This window comes from Melospiza melodia, chromosome 1, assembly GCF_035770615.1.
Source record: "Melospiza melodia melodia isolate bMelMel2 chromosome 1, bMelMel2.pri, whole genome shotgun sequence".
Taxonomy (NCBI): Eukaryota; Metazoa; Chordata; class Aves; order Passeriformes; family Passerellidae; genus Melospiza; species Melospiza melodia.
The window spans coordinates 91176923-91191147 of record NC_086194.1 but is presented as its reverse complement, the minus strand read 5'-3'; the positions used below and the strand labels follow the sequence as shown (position 1 = coordinate 91191147).

Genomic DNA, 14225 nt, shown 5'->3' with positions numbered 1-14225 from the left:
CATGGGAGTGAAGTTACGTTTGCTTGTGACAAGGCTGGAGCACATTTGTAGCTGCCCTCCACTTTTATCTTCTAGACTCATCAATTTAGTGCCTTGGTGCATTGCCTGGAGCTGAAAGGAGTTTTTGGCAGCCTGTTCCAGGTTCTAGCTGAGTTTCTTGTGTAGATGTGTGGTTTTGGCCAACAACTGGACCAGCACTTAGTAAAGAACAATTTTGCAGCAGATGTCCTTAGAGGGTGTTTATGGTGAGAACCATCACCACAGGAGATTTTTTTTACCGTTCACCTGGTTCTAGTCCTTTAACAAGAATGTACTCTAACTGTGGAATACCAAAGACAAAGCTGAAACAGCATTTGTGACACATGGATGTTTTATGCACGTTCTTTTTTTTGAAATAGTGCAAGAACTCTAAGTGCTGCAGATGTCTGTTTCTTTTTGCTGGTATTAACAGTGCATTTTTAAACCATTTTTCTGAAAATTATTTCTTGTAATACTCACTTCTATGTAGCTTGTTTGGAATTCTTTTCTAAAACAGAAGATTTTTTCTGGATAATGAAACACAAGGTGCTTACTTGGCTTGCCATGAATTAGTGGTTGGCCTTGAAAGGATTTCAAGGTATTTCAAAGGATACCAAGGGGTTCCCTAGATAACAATTTTTTTTCTGGCCAGCACTGCATTGCTGCTTCTTGTTTTTTTGCATAGGTTGACGTCAAGGCTTGGTGGTCATTATCCAAAAGGTGCTAGATGGGCCTATCCTTTATTCAATGCACAGCAACCCAGCTGTCTCAGGTGAAGCAAACAAAAGCATTATGTGCAGGGGAGAGGGATGAGACCCAACACTTTTGTCACCGGGACACATGCCATACACTGCAGTTGAAGGGCTGTGCACCTGAAGCCAATATGGGCAGTATAGTTGGGGATGTCCCAACTACTGATGGAGAACAAAGATCGTGATAAACCACAGAAATCTCCCCAATGCAGTTACTTTCTTTGAAATTGAAAAGAAAAAAGAAAAAAGTGAAGTAACTTTATAAAAATGAGTGTAAAGAGAGACAGGGGATGGTAAGGCAGAGAGGAGCCTCCCTGGGCAGCAGAGGTGAGCTTTCCCCATGGCTCTAAAACACCTGGATCTCTTACCGCTGGCGCAGGGTGGGGGTTGTTGGTCAATCCCTCTCCCGAAGCTGCCTCTTCTCTCCGCCGGAGGATCGGGGACACCCGGGCGGGAGCGGCCGCGGGGTGACACCTGCCGGCCCGCCCCGCCCTCTCTCCCCGCCCCGGCGGGGTCCCCGCGGTGTCACCGCTGCGCTGTCACCGCTGCGCTGCCACTGCGCCGCTCGGCTCCTTCCGATCCATCCCGGCCCGTCCCGTCCCATCGCAGCCCGCTCCGCGCTGCCCGGCAGGTAGGCGGCCAGGCGGCGCTGGGCTGCGCTGGGGCTCCGCGGGGCTGCCTCCGCCCTGCCACGGGAAAGGGACGGGAACGGGACGAGAAGGGGAAATGTTTCCTGTCCGCCTCGGCGGGCGGGGTCTGCGCGGGGCGGGGGGCGCCTCTCGGGCAGCGCGGTGGGCACTGTCGGACAGCTGGGTGGGGGAAGGCGTGCGCAGTGAGGGGTGGGCAAGCGAAAGTGAAAGTACGCCTGGGGGCTCGGGGCTGGGTGTTTTTAGGGGTGTCGGTGGTCTGTCTTTATCCTACAGCTCGGTAAGTACGTCGCAAAGCTGCCTGCCAGACAATGTTTATCTGTCTGGCATGGAGGAAGCCGATAGTGATGATTTGCAGTTGCTGTAGAAAGTCTGTGCAGGAAACATCCAAATTTTAGTGTAAACTCCTCCACGCAGTTGCGTCCGGAGGAGAGGAAGAAACAAACCGGGGCTCGGGCTGCGAGCGAGCACAGAGCAGCCGGGCTCTGAGCTGGGCGGGCAGGAAGCTGGAGCAGCATCCAGCGGTGCCGCCGCTGGCCCTTGGCTGGGGTTTGGTGCCTGACGCGGCCCTTGCGCCTTTCAGCCTGCTCCCCAGCATCTCCCATCGCTGCTCAGAGCCGGCCCTGCCGCTGCGCCTGTTGTGTGCATCGCTCGGGTCCCCTCAGGTCACCTGCAGCCCGGCACCCGGGCTCCCTGCCCGAGCCCCTGGGGCCGCCCAGCCCCGGTGGTACTGGAGGCGGCGGGCAGGCAGCTCCGTGATCCCGGCAGCGCAGGGGACGGCGGTGCTCTGCTCTCCATTGCTGAAAGCGTGCACGGAAGCCTTTGGCAGGGTTGGCACCGCTCAGGGACATGGATTTGTGGCATGAAGGCAGGCGGGTCACTGAGAGGTGTCTGCACGTTCCTGAGCAGATACTTTGAATGTCCTCTGTGCGTTATAGAGGAGCAAAGGGAATGCTGCAGGAGGGAGAGCCCTGGCCTGTGCTGGGTCTGTGAGGCTGAGGGGTTTTTGCAACCCTACCAGCACATATACTTTCAATTTCAGATCTGCATGAAAGGAATTTTTTAGAAGTAATGTCTATGAAGTTGGTATGTAAAGGAAGGTCGGAACACACAATTAACATGGGAAAAATCCCCTGCTTTTTCAATGTGACTGATTTTTTATTTAAGAATAAGGTACACTGACGACGATATTCTTGCTGTTTCTGTAAGCAGCTGCATCCAGTTCAATTCAGTCTTTACTCTGTGAGTCACACAAGGTTAGGCAAGGTGTTTGAAGAATGTTTCCCAGGGTCCTTATCAGCTGTTTTATTTTTCAGCTATAACCATGGAGAACCTGTCCATTGCCAACAGCAGATTTGCACTTGACCTGCTCAGAAGATTTAGTGAGGCCAACCCAACAGGAAATGTCTTCTTTTCTCCTGTCAGTATCTCTGCTGCTCTGGCCATGATCCTTTTGGGGGCCAAAGGTAATACAGAAGCCCAGGTGTTGAAGGTTAGTAAAATAAAATGGTCATTAATTTTTTTATTTTATTTACATTAAAAAGGATTGTGTTTTAGAGGAGAGAAGATGAAATGAGGGTGTTTTTGTTTGTTCAGGACAAGATTTCTGTCATGCACACTCAGTTTTCCTCAGACTATGCAGCTAGTTACCCTCTGCCTACCCTGCTCCAGAGCCCTCTGTCTCTATTTTCTACTGCCCTTGTTGTTAATTTAATTTCAGTAGTTAATTCTTGACAGAAGAGACTAATTACATTAGTCAGTCTCCTTTTAAATTTATCATAATTTCCAGCAGCAGGGATCTATGAGTTTTCATGAGACATTTTGACAGACTATTACTTTACAACACAAGATCACCAATGGTATGTTCAATTTCAATAATTCTGTGTGTTTTTGTAAAAAACACAGTAGCATTCTATAATTTTATATCTAAAGCTATGATGATACTTGGTGATGCTAAGCATCAGTCTCTCACTAACAGGCACTCAGATATCTCAAAGGAGCTAAGTCTCCCTGGTTATCCTTACCATAGCTTTAGGGTAGGTAGGATAGTTTAAAAAACCTTAAAAATTGCAAAAATGGTGCACATAGGCATATGCCAGTTTCTCCTGAAACCTCTGTCATGGAAGGGACTCAGTCACTGTTATTTTTGCACCCTGGTTACGCCTGCAGAAAGGTGTGGGAGTCTCCTCATTGCAGTCATCCTCATGCATTTGCCTATGAATAATTTCACCTTTGTATTCTGGACTTTAGGAGGCCCTGTTTTATACTGTTGAGTTGCTGGGCTTACTCAATAGAATTACTTCCCCACTACTTGTTCAAACAGACTTTGAACATATTTCATGTAATCAGACTGACAGCCCCACCTAGGATAAACCTACTGACAGCACAAATCATGCGAAAGGAACTTGGGGGGAATATAAATGTCTTTCAGCCCAGTCATCCTCAACAGGGCATGTTTCTGTACCACAATACTTCACTTATGAACCCAGTGCTAATTAAAGAGGGAGCGATTAGCGATTGTCAAGGGCTGTTTGCAGGGACAGAAAAATTTATTTCCGGGATCATAATTCTTTTGTAAGGTTGCCTCTGTTGTTCTTGCTCAGCCATGCACCTATACAGCACAGCTTGTACTGAGGTGGTTGGCAAAGCCTGACCAAAAACCCAGTGAGAGAGAGAAGGCTTTCCTTTGATTCCAATCACTCCTGGGAAACAAACACATGGGTTAAATTTGAATATTAATTTCCCTGCTTTGGTGTAGCCATCCCTGTCCATGAGGTCTGGCAGCTTCTGCTCTCATATCTTCAAGCCCTGGCCAGTCAGCTTGCCTCTGGAAGAGGAGGTATGCATATATATATATATGCCATATATATAAAGGTATATATGAGATGTATATGTATTTATGAAGTTACATTTTCAAAAAATTATAAAAGATAATTGCTCTAAGTTTTCTTAATACCTCACTTGTGTATATTATGAAAATATACAACCCCACATCTCCTTGAGCCAAAGGGGGAATCGAGAAAGCAAGAGTCTCCATGGCATCATCTCTCTTTTTGATTCCTCACCTGGGAACAAGTTCTTGAGCCCGCAGAGGAGAGGCCCACAGAAATGCAGACAGGACTTGGGGTTGTGATCAAGAGCTTGAGCTCTGACTGTGTATAAACCAGGATCACAATACAAGTGGCTGACATTTTCAGCATAGCACCGAGGGACAGTTTGACTCATTCTTTGAGATTTACAGAAGTCTCTTCACAGCTTCCAGCTTTTATTTTCTCTTTCTTCAGCCTACCTACTGGATCCTACCCTGCTGCATCAGGCCTATCCTATAGATTCACAGTATGTTCTTTTAAGACAGTATTAACAGCAGCTAGTTCACTACTTTTTATTTCAGACGCTTCACCTTGACAAAGTTGAAGATGTTCATTCAGGATTCCAGGCTCTGACAGCGGAGATAAACAGAAGCAATGCTCCCTATCTCTTACGGCTGGCCAGTCGGCTCTTTGGAGAGAAGTCCTACAGCTTTCTGCAGGTACGTGGTGCACATCAGGATGGCACATGCTGGGATCTGGGGGGAAAGTGCAGCTACTTGAGTATTTATGAAGTAGAACTATTTCCAAGCCTATTTCTAAATTTTTCTGGGAAGTTGACAAAAGTGCTTAATACTTGCTGTGTGCATTTCCATAGCTGTGTGCCTCTCACCTGAAGGTGTAACACAGCAAACCCTTTTCTGTTCCTGTTCACTTCTGCTGTTCTTGTCCTCAAGAGAAGAATCACTGGTCTATGTTCTTAGTTTACAGTAACTGTCATGACATCCCACTCTGTTGCAACCACCTTTTTAGGTTGCAGCCAGTTCTGTTACTGTTGCAATCAGCTTTTTAGGATTTTCATCGGAGTAGTACCACATAACTTCCATCATTTTGAAAACACTATTTATTTGGGAGGAGATCTCCAATATGGTTTAACAACATGGCTCTTTGCTAGTGAATTACAACTTTGTGTGATATTTTTGTCCTTCTTCAGCTGTTTTGGAAAGTTTTGTTTTATCCCAGCTGTGCTTGAGCCTGTTTCAGGACAATGATAGGTAAATATTGCAACACCTGTAGTGAGCACCACATCAGCTCTAGACATGGCTGGTGTACTATGAGGCTTGTTCTAAGAGTGGGAAAAAAACCTGTTAACTTCAGAATTCCCCCAAGCAACACACTGTTAGAACCCCACCTCAGAGTTGGTGACAATCTGAGCACACCTTATCTACCTAGTAATTAGATGTTTTCTTATCTGCATGCAGTGAAAGCTATTCTTATCGTTTCAAAATCTAGGATTTCCTGACTAATACACGGAAATTATATGGAGCTGACTTGGCAACAGTTGATTTTCTTCAGGCTTGTGATAAAGCCAGGAAAGAAATTAATCAGTGGGTTGAGGAGAAAACGGAAGGTAAATTCATTTTTTGTTAATAACTGGCAGGGTTTGATGTACTGGGAGAAGGAATGAGCTTTATTCTGTGCTGACTTTCAAACAGTTTAATTCTGCCCTGGGACGCTCATTTGATGCATGGACAGAACCAGGAATTACATAAGCAAGACATTTAACAGTTCCATAAGTCCTGAGAGTTTTCCATTCTGTTTTTGTGTTCAGGCCATGAATGCAGGAGAGATGGCTAAACATGGAGATGTACACATGAACTGGAGAATTTGTCTTAGTCTGTCTTGATCCACATATATATATTGTATATGTATTTCTAAATTCAGTATTCCTTAATGTGGGCATTCTGTAGCTCTTGTATGAGGAGTAGATGAGTTGCATGTGACAGTTTAGACTAACAATATTACATTTTCATCAAATCACTGTATATCAAAAGCTATAGTAGTGTGTGTTAAGAAAAAGTATGGTGAAGTAGTGAGACAGGTACTGAAATACACATTTTTACAGGATTGGTTTTATATTTGTAGTATTTCTATGGCATCAGTTTCTCAATGTATATTTTATATGCCATCAACTTATTCCATGCTTCTGTTGTGACCCTATTTTCTGCTGCCTCTGAAGGCAAAATCCCCGATCTGCTGGCTGAAGGCTCAGTTGATAGCATGACCAAGCTGGTACTGGTGAATGCTATTTATTTCAAAGCAAACTGGGCAGAGAAATTTCAAGAAGCTGACACCACTGATGCACCATTTCGATTAAATAAGGTAATACAGATACGTGTTGGTAGGACATATCTAATGAAAAGGTCTAATAATATAGGTGGTCATGTGAAGCATTGCTTGCAAATGAAATACTTTAAAAATACAAAGTAATTTATTAATATTTAAATTATATTTTATGGGTTTTAGTATTTTTCCATATTCAGCAAGCTATTTGTTGTCTGACTTACCAGAAAAGTGTTAGAGACAATTCTCACCAGTGGTTTAGGACCTAGCAGGGTTTCTGTCTGCAGCAGATCAGCAGCTATGAACTGTCTGTGATGATAGGTCAGCAGTCTTAAAATGACAGGACATTTTGATTAAGCCCCATCTTCTTGTTCTATATTCTTATGTTAACAGCTTTACAAGTTACTGTATGCAGTCATTTGCTTTATGCTAAACAGAGTTGATCTTTGTTGGCTTGACATTTTCATACAACAGTCTGAAGAAACTGTTTCGTTTTCTGGGAGGATTGTGCTGTAGAAGCCAGAGGAGAACCAATATAATACAAACTCATTATTTCTTCAGAAGAAATCAATATTAAACAGGCAGTCACAAGTTTGAAGAAAGTTCTATAAAGGAGGATAAGTGTTTACATAAGTGCAGTTTTAACTTACTTGTCTTCTGTTGGTTCTTTTAATGAGTATTTCCTTAACTGTTACTTTTGGTGCCTTTTATCCATTCAGAATGAAAGAAGGACAGTAAAAATGATGTATCAGAAAAATAAATTTAATTTTGGATACATCCCTGAAGAGAAGATCCGTGTTTTAGAGCTGCCTTATGATGGAAGAGAACTTAGTATGATCATCCTGTTACCTGATGACACTGAAGAGGACTCCACTGGGCTGCAGAAGGTGACCCATCTAAACCAATGCAGTTGTTCATTATTTTTAAGTTTGGCCATTCAAAATGAAAGCCTTGGTGAACCATGTTCTCAGGGCACCAGATCTATCTGGTGTATTTTTAGACAACTCTCTACTAGTACAGCAATAAAGAATAAATGGATGTACTGCATCAGGAAGAGAGGTTGTGTTCTAATTTCGTAGCTTGTGTTCATGTGTCCTCTGCTGAACTGAATGAACTATGATGGAGATTGAAAACAGAGTTAACTGTGAGAATTACCTTGCCTCGTTCGTTTGTTTTTAATGACTGTCTTTCAGTAGCTTTGAAAGTCTTCCTTTTCTTAACCATAAAGTAGTGAGACTGTTTTCCATTAAATGACCAGCTTCTTTGAGCTTTCTGATTATGATTTTTGTTATGTGTTTTTAATTAGGTAATTCCATTTAGTTAGATGAAACAGTAAGAAGATTGGCTTGCTATCAGTGCATGATTTTCCCTTCTGTACACTGCAGCAAGAAGCAAATATCTGCCTTACTTTGTAAAGTAAAAACTGCACTGACTCCACCTAATTTAAATAGTATTTGTTTAATCTCTATTTGGCTATCAAAGATATGCATATGTTCATTTTTGCATAGCTGCTTTACCCTCGTATAATATTCTATAAATAAAGCCTCATAAATGTTACTGAAAATGAAATACTACACTGGTGATAAGTAATGCTCTCTGTCCTTTTAATTCTAGATGGAAAAGCAGCTTACCTTAGAGAAGCTCCAGGAATGGACGCGTCCAGAGCATCTGTATTCCGCTGATGTTCACGTGCGTTTGCCAAAGTTTAAGCTGGAGGAAAGCTATGACCTTAAATCAGATTTAGCTGCTATGGGCCTGCTGGATGTATTTGACAGTGGCAAGGCTGACCTGTCGGGAATGTCAGGGGCACGTGACCTCTTCCTCTCTGCAGTTGTCCACAAGGCTTTTGTGGAAGTGAATGAGGAAGGCACGGAAGCTGCAGCTGCCACTGCTGGCATTGCTATGCTCTGCATGGTCATAGAAGAGGATTTCAACGCTGACCATCCTTTCCTTTTCTTTATTCGCCACAACCCAACACAGAGCATACTTTTCTTGGGCAGATATGCTTCCCCATAAAAGAAAACTTAGCATTTGCAGCAGTTCCTGCTGTTGTTAATGAAAGTTTTGTTCCTGAACAAGTTAATCCTCCTGTTGTGAGTTCCTAGTAATTTGACTGAGATTCTGCCCTTCCATTTAAACAGCCCCAGAGAAAATGAGGAGTATTTATTTTTCTTTCTTGAGATTCACATCATCTTTAATTGAACAAGGAAAATCTTGGAGTAGAAATAAATTTTCTTGGAAGAAATGCATATTTCTCAAAGCACAGTATTGGCCTTTTGCATCCTCACATGGGTTTTTGTGTGTCTACAGCTCCCCACTGCGATGCACAGTCACTCCTTAATAATCCAGTCACTCCTTATGCATAAATACTAGGTTGTTCTTGCAGAGCTATCCCTTCACTAAAACCTTTCTTTACAAAACTACTGTAATAAAATTGTTCTGGGCACCAAAAGGCATGTCTCAAACAGCTGGGTATAACCAGTTCTGTCATGAAATAGAAGGTCAGATAACAATTGTTTAGAGAGGTCTATTAATAGAGAATGGATTAAGCTATTTAAACAAAAGTAACCCCTTGAAGCTAGTAGCCAGAAAAATTGCAACACAGCTTTTGAATGAGAATGAAAAAATGAGTAAGACTTTAGGTGACATAGTTAAAGAGAATTTTTAAAATTTCAATTAAATGTTAAAATGTTTCAGGGATTAGAGATTTTAGGTGCCTTTTTGAAAGTTGAGAAGCTGCCAATATGACATTAGATTCCGGCCAGTACCTCTGTCATTCCCAAAAGATACTTCAGTTTCCCAGAGGAGGATCTGCAAGAAATACCTGATGTTTCTCTTTATGTACAATGATTCTGCATTTACTGAGCTGACTTCCACTACCTCTTTATGCAGAAACCTCTGTTACTGTACCACAGCCTTATTCCTGGTAGCCAGTTACATACTGTTATGTTCTGTGTTTACTTTTGGAGGCTATTTTCTTGTATCTTTGGTACTGTAACATTTACCTGTACAACCTAAGCTCTGAATGGGGCACATAATTTATATAATTGCAAACTGTATTTTAATCTTGTCTTTAAGCAACAAATAAAAGTCTTTAACCTAAACTTTTGTTCAAAATGGCATTTTTTTTGCATGCAATTTAGTATTTCAGAGTGCCAAAATAACTGTGTGAAGAGTAGAGCCACGGAAAACCACTGGCACAAGAGGTGCAACTGGCTGTCTGAAGTCGTTCAGAGTAGGTGAAAATACTGAATACCAACTTAATCAACGGAAGAGATGATTGCATGAACCAGCAGCTTTCCCTGGAAGTGTAAGCTGAGCTGCTCACCCCCACAGGGAACAGGGAGAGTCATGGTTTTATGAAATGGCACAAGATCTTGGTCTGCAATACCTGGTTGCAAAGGCTGTGGTAGGTTTGCAGAGGAGAGTGTGTATTGCAGTCTGCAGTTGTGAATGCAATACTCCCTGCACCCAGTGCTTCGAAAACCCAATGCCTTGCAAACTAAAAGTACTAGCACAAAACCCATGCAAAAGTTTGGAACACTTTGATATTGTGTTTGTTCTGAGTTTCTGGGCTTTGTTTCAGCATTTTAGCAAAAAAAGCTGGTGCTGCTGTAGATGGGGTTTGCCAAAGCAAGGCTCAAAAACTCTATTTTAATTACATTCTTATCTTTATTTGCACAAACTCAGTCAAGGCAAGATACATGACTGAAGGCTTTTAGGGCAGCAATTCAGAAGAAAGATAAAACCTCACATAATAGTACAAATCAGCTTTATGAGGAGACTGATGTCTGTCTGTATTTATTGTGTTGGTATCAGCATTCAGTAACTGAACTGTAACTCAATTACAATGAGACAAGTTTGGTTTTCTACAGACAGGGTGCACAAAACAAAATCTCAGCAATAAGAATCTCAAAATCAGCTTCACACTAGAACATTTCAAAAAACCCAGCAACCCTACTGGCCAATATTCCCCTCCCATAATTTATGTTCCACAATAAGACAGTTGTGTTTTTCCTTAATACTCCATGGTTTTTTTTCCTGTGCTCTTGTCAGAACAAATGACTGACAAGGGCTGACTCCAACAGAGAAAACTGGCATGCTATCTGTATTCACATTTCTAAATAAAAATACGCTGCTTCAACTATCCTCTTGAGAAGGATTTTGTTTGTAGAACTACTGATTGAACACAGGCCTCACTAAGTTCACAGCAGGGTAATTTTGAGAAGATGTTTTAACTGAGTAAAATGGTAGAAAATGTAATTTTAATGAGTTAAAGAGATACAAGATGAGAGACTGAAACATCAGACGTCTCAATATAAAATCAGGAACTTAGTCTTAGCAAAGCAGCATTCATAAATCCACATGCACCACATTAAAAAAATTCTGCTTGCAAAATCTTTGGTTTATATTACCCTTAGGAATGCAACATTAAAAGTCAGCCTGCCTGCAGTTAAACTTCGTAGGAGGGTATTGCCAAATTCTTGAGTACTTGGGTACCCTGTTCAAAACCAATATGCAACAGGCTGCTGGTTTGATAGACAACATGTGAGTTTCTTCCAGTGAAATAGAGGATTACAGTAGCTGGATTTGCCCCTCCAATTTGGCCTCTCCCAAGCAGACCAGCCTTTATATAACAAGACAAAACTCTGAGAAACATTTGTTCACCGTGCTTTGATGAGTAATCCAGACTTTGTACTTCTGCTAACAGACTTCCTAGGAAAGCTTTTTGGTTTTGTCATTTAAACAGAAAAACCACCACCACCCACCGCAAATTGTCTGTCTGCTTTTTGTCTGATTCATACAGTTGAAATTGCTCATCCTAGGAAGTACATACCATAGTGTGGATAAGGAAGACAGTTATCTCTGCATTTTACGTCACTTTATAGTACAGATAAATTTACATGATAAATTTACACAGATGAGTTAATTCAGAGCATGTGTAGCTATACTTTTGCTGTTAAATGTTTGTACACGTCTACGTATGACCAAAATCCTTGTAAAGTTCATAAACCTGATCAAGTCTTGGAGATAGATGGTTGAGTTGATTTGATTGTACTATGGTTTAGTACACAAATAAGACCAGTTCATTTGTCTTGCACCTACTGAGATAAAAAGGTACAATTGAAATCAGAACCTCACTTTTGGTTTGGGTTTCCTTTATTTGTTTTTGTGTTTTTTTTTACTGTAGTGAACCGTGAGTTCTGTCCCATTATCTTGTGGTACCATCTAAATGCAGGCTATTAGCATAGCATTCATTAAGAGGCCTACGCAACCCCAGACTACTTAGCAACAAAAGAAGACAAAAACCACAGCCAAAATCCTGGAGAGCACATCCTGTCTGGAAACATGCTGAACATGCAGGGTAGCTGCTGGCAATTCAGATAATGAACTCATCACAGCAGCCAGAAAATGTATCTTCAGGATACATGGGAATTCAAACAACCAGCTTGTATAAACACTTACATTTTAAAGTAATTTCATGGAGAATGGTATGCAGTCATTTTGGTCAAGTGCTTTTCTCTCAACATGAGAGAAAATGCTCACAGAAAAGGGAAAAAAATGCAGTCCAGAGGTTAAACTGAGGGTTTCGACTTTTTGTGCAGAGAAAACAGGACAAGAAAAATAAAATTTAAGTAATGATTTCAGATAAATATTTAGTATAAAACAACTCCTTGCCAGCTGTATCATCCAAATTTTTATCTGTGAGAGTCAAACAAGCTAAATGCTGGAAACAATATTCATTAGGTAATTTTCTAAAAAAATCTTGCAATGGAACTAATTTGGGGAATTATTTAATTGATATTTCTGTCACGATTATCCATATCTCTCACATGAGCATGTTACTACTGGAAGAAACAACTTATATCAGTACAATTTGTTTCTCAGAGTACTGAATTCCCCAACATGGAATGGCTACAGCATGGCCTTTCTCATGACCTACATTATTTCTTAGTGGCACAACTTACGTGAGAGAAAAAGAGACCATGGCATGGTGGATTTTGATGGTGTTCCTTACAGCAGAAGCAACTGTTGCCTGATGGAATCCAAATTTTCTAGTGACACTGCAATGTTTGGCATTTCCTTAAAGCTCTACACTCTGAAGAGTAAATAAATGCACCACTATATCAGCATATAATTCATATCCATTTTTGCCCTTCAGCAAGCTTCTCAGGGTAAACTTCAGGTAGTCAAAAGCCAGAAAACAAAAAAGAAAATTTGTTCTGTGATATTTTAATTTCATTCTTTCATCTTGTGCTTTTGAAGCAGTTTCACTAGACTGGCTTATGAAAGCAGCATTTTCAATCCCATATGGAGACTGCATAAATTGCCGAGAGCAGAAAGGAATGTTTTTGCCTTGGGTCTGTTTTGGCGGGATGGGAAATGTTCACCTCTGAGTACATCTGGTCCTGATGGACTTTCTAATGGAGTGTGGAGTTCTTCAAAGAGAGGAGATGATCCTCCATAAGGGGATATAAAAGAGATGTACATCAGCAACGCGGAGAGAGCAGGAAGCAGCCACTCTCCAGTGCTGCTAATTACCACAGGGAGGAAGGGAAAAGGTAAATAATCCTTGGCTTGAAGAGCAGCCATGCAACACAATGGCTTTGAAACATTAACTTCTTGTTACCAACATTTTGGTAGCCAATTAAACAGCACTGTCTGATGGATCTGCCCTGAGGGACACGACTTCTGCCTCCATTGGAGGCTGAGGAATGAAGCACCACATCTGAATCCTTTGCCAACCTGTGCTGCCCTCTGAAGGTGAGCACATGCTGGTTCAGCACAGAAAAGACCACACCTTGTTTATTCCTCCAAAGGCATTTTGGAGGACCATCAGGATAAAAATACTAATCTAATTAATCAACCCCTTAATTTATGCAACAAGAAGTTCCAACCAAACAACAACAAAGTGAATTGTGTTAAAAAGAAAAGCATGCAAATGTACATAAATAAAGCTTGTTGAAATACTTGCTTGTCTTTAGAACAACATTTTGCCCATTCAAAAACTACTTATTTAAGGTAGCAGAACATAGAAATGTTTAAAGAATATGAGTGAAACCCTCTAACAGTACATAGTCATGCAAAAGGTTCATTTCTGAAACATTCCAGTTACACCAGGATCTTTGGCTTGACCCCTACATCACACAGAACTTCATATGAAGGCAATCTCACAACAAAATTAATCTCCAATACAAATCACAAAACTTTGGAGGCTGTATATCCAAAACTTTTGATCAAGGCCAAAGGTCAGCAATCTGTCTTGAGAATTAAGAGGAATAAGCAGAATAAAGTTGGCTTCTGGACTTGACACTGCGTTCTCAGCCCACAGGCCTCCTGGCTTGTGAACATTGCTCTGAATGAGCTCCAGACATGTGGCTGTGGCAACCCCTCTGATCTAAACACTACACAGCACAAATACCTCTGTGTCAAGAAACACTCACCTGCAACTGGTGTGGTCCGGACAGCTGACCTGCAGGTGGCTGGGTCATATCACAGCTGGAGAGAGGTGTGAAGAGCTTGGTATCACTCCAGTGGTCATGTTCATGACTATTCTGCTTACAAAATGAATTTAACTTGCTCTGGAAGGAAGGGATAATAAAATTAAAGGGAGATCAAACTTTCAAAACCACACTGTTGTCATAGGAGTATTTAAA

General features: G+C 41.6%; 1 protein-coding gene across 3 annotated transcripts; it reads left to right on the top strand.

Annotated features, from left to right (window-relative positions):
* Positions 1–1295: 1295 nt before the first annotated feature.
* Positions 1296–9671, top strand: LOC134421131 (leukocyte elastase inhibitor-like). Of its 3 annotated transcripts, none has more exons than XM_063161625.1 (7): positions 1296–1401; positions 2734–2909; positions 4809–4946; positions 5737–5854; positions 6464–6606; positions 7287–7454; positions 8182–9671. In XM_063161625.1, exons 2-7 carry the CDS (start codon positions 2742–2744, stop codon positions 8581–8583), a joined length of 1137 nt encoding a protein of 378 aa, XP_063017695.1. In that variant the 5' UTR covers positions 1296–1401; positions 2734–2741; the 3' UTR covers positions 8584–9671. The 3 variants fall into 3 exon arrangements, with proteins under 3 accessions (XP_063017695.1, XP_063017712.1, XP_063017703.1); XM_063161642.1 differs by lacking the exon at positions 1296–1401 and adding an exon at positions 1588–1609; XM_063161633.1 differs by lacking the exon at positions 1296–1401 and adding an exon at positions 1614–1697.
* Positions 9672–14225: the final 4554 nt, after the last annotated feature.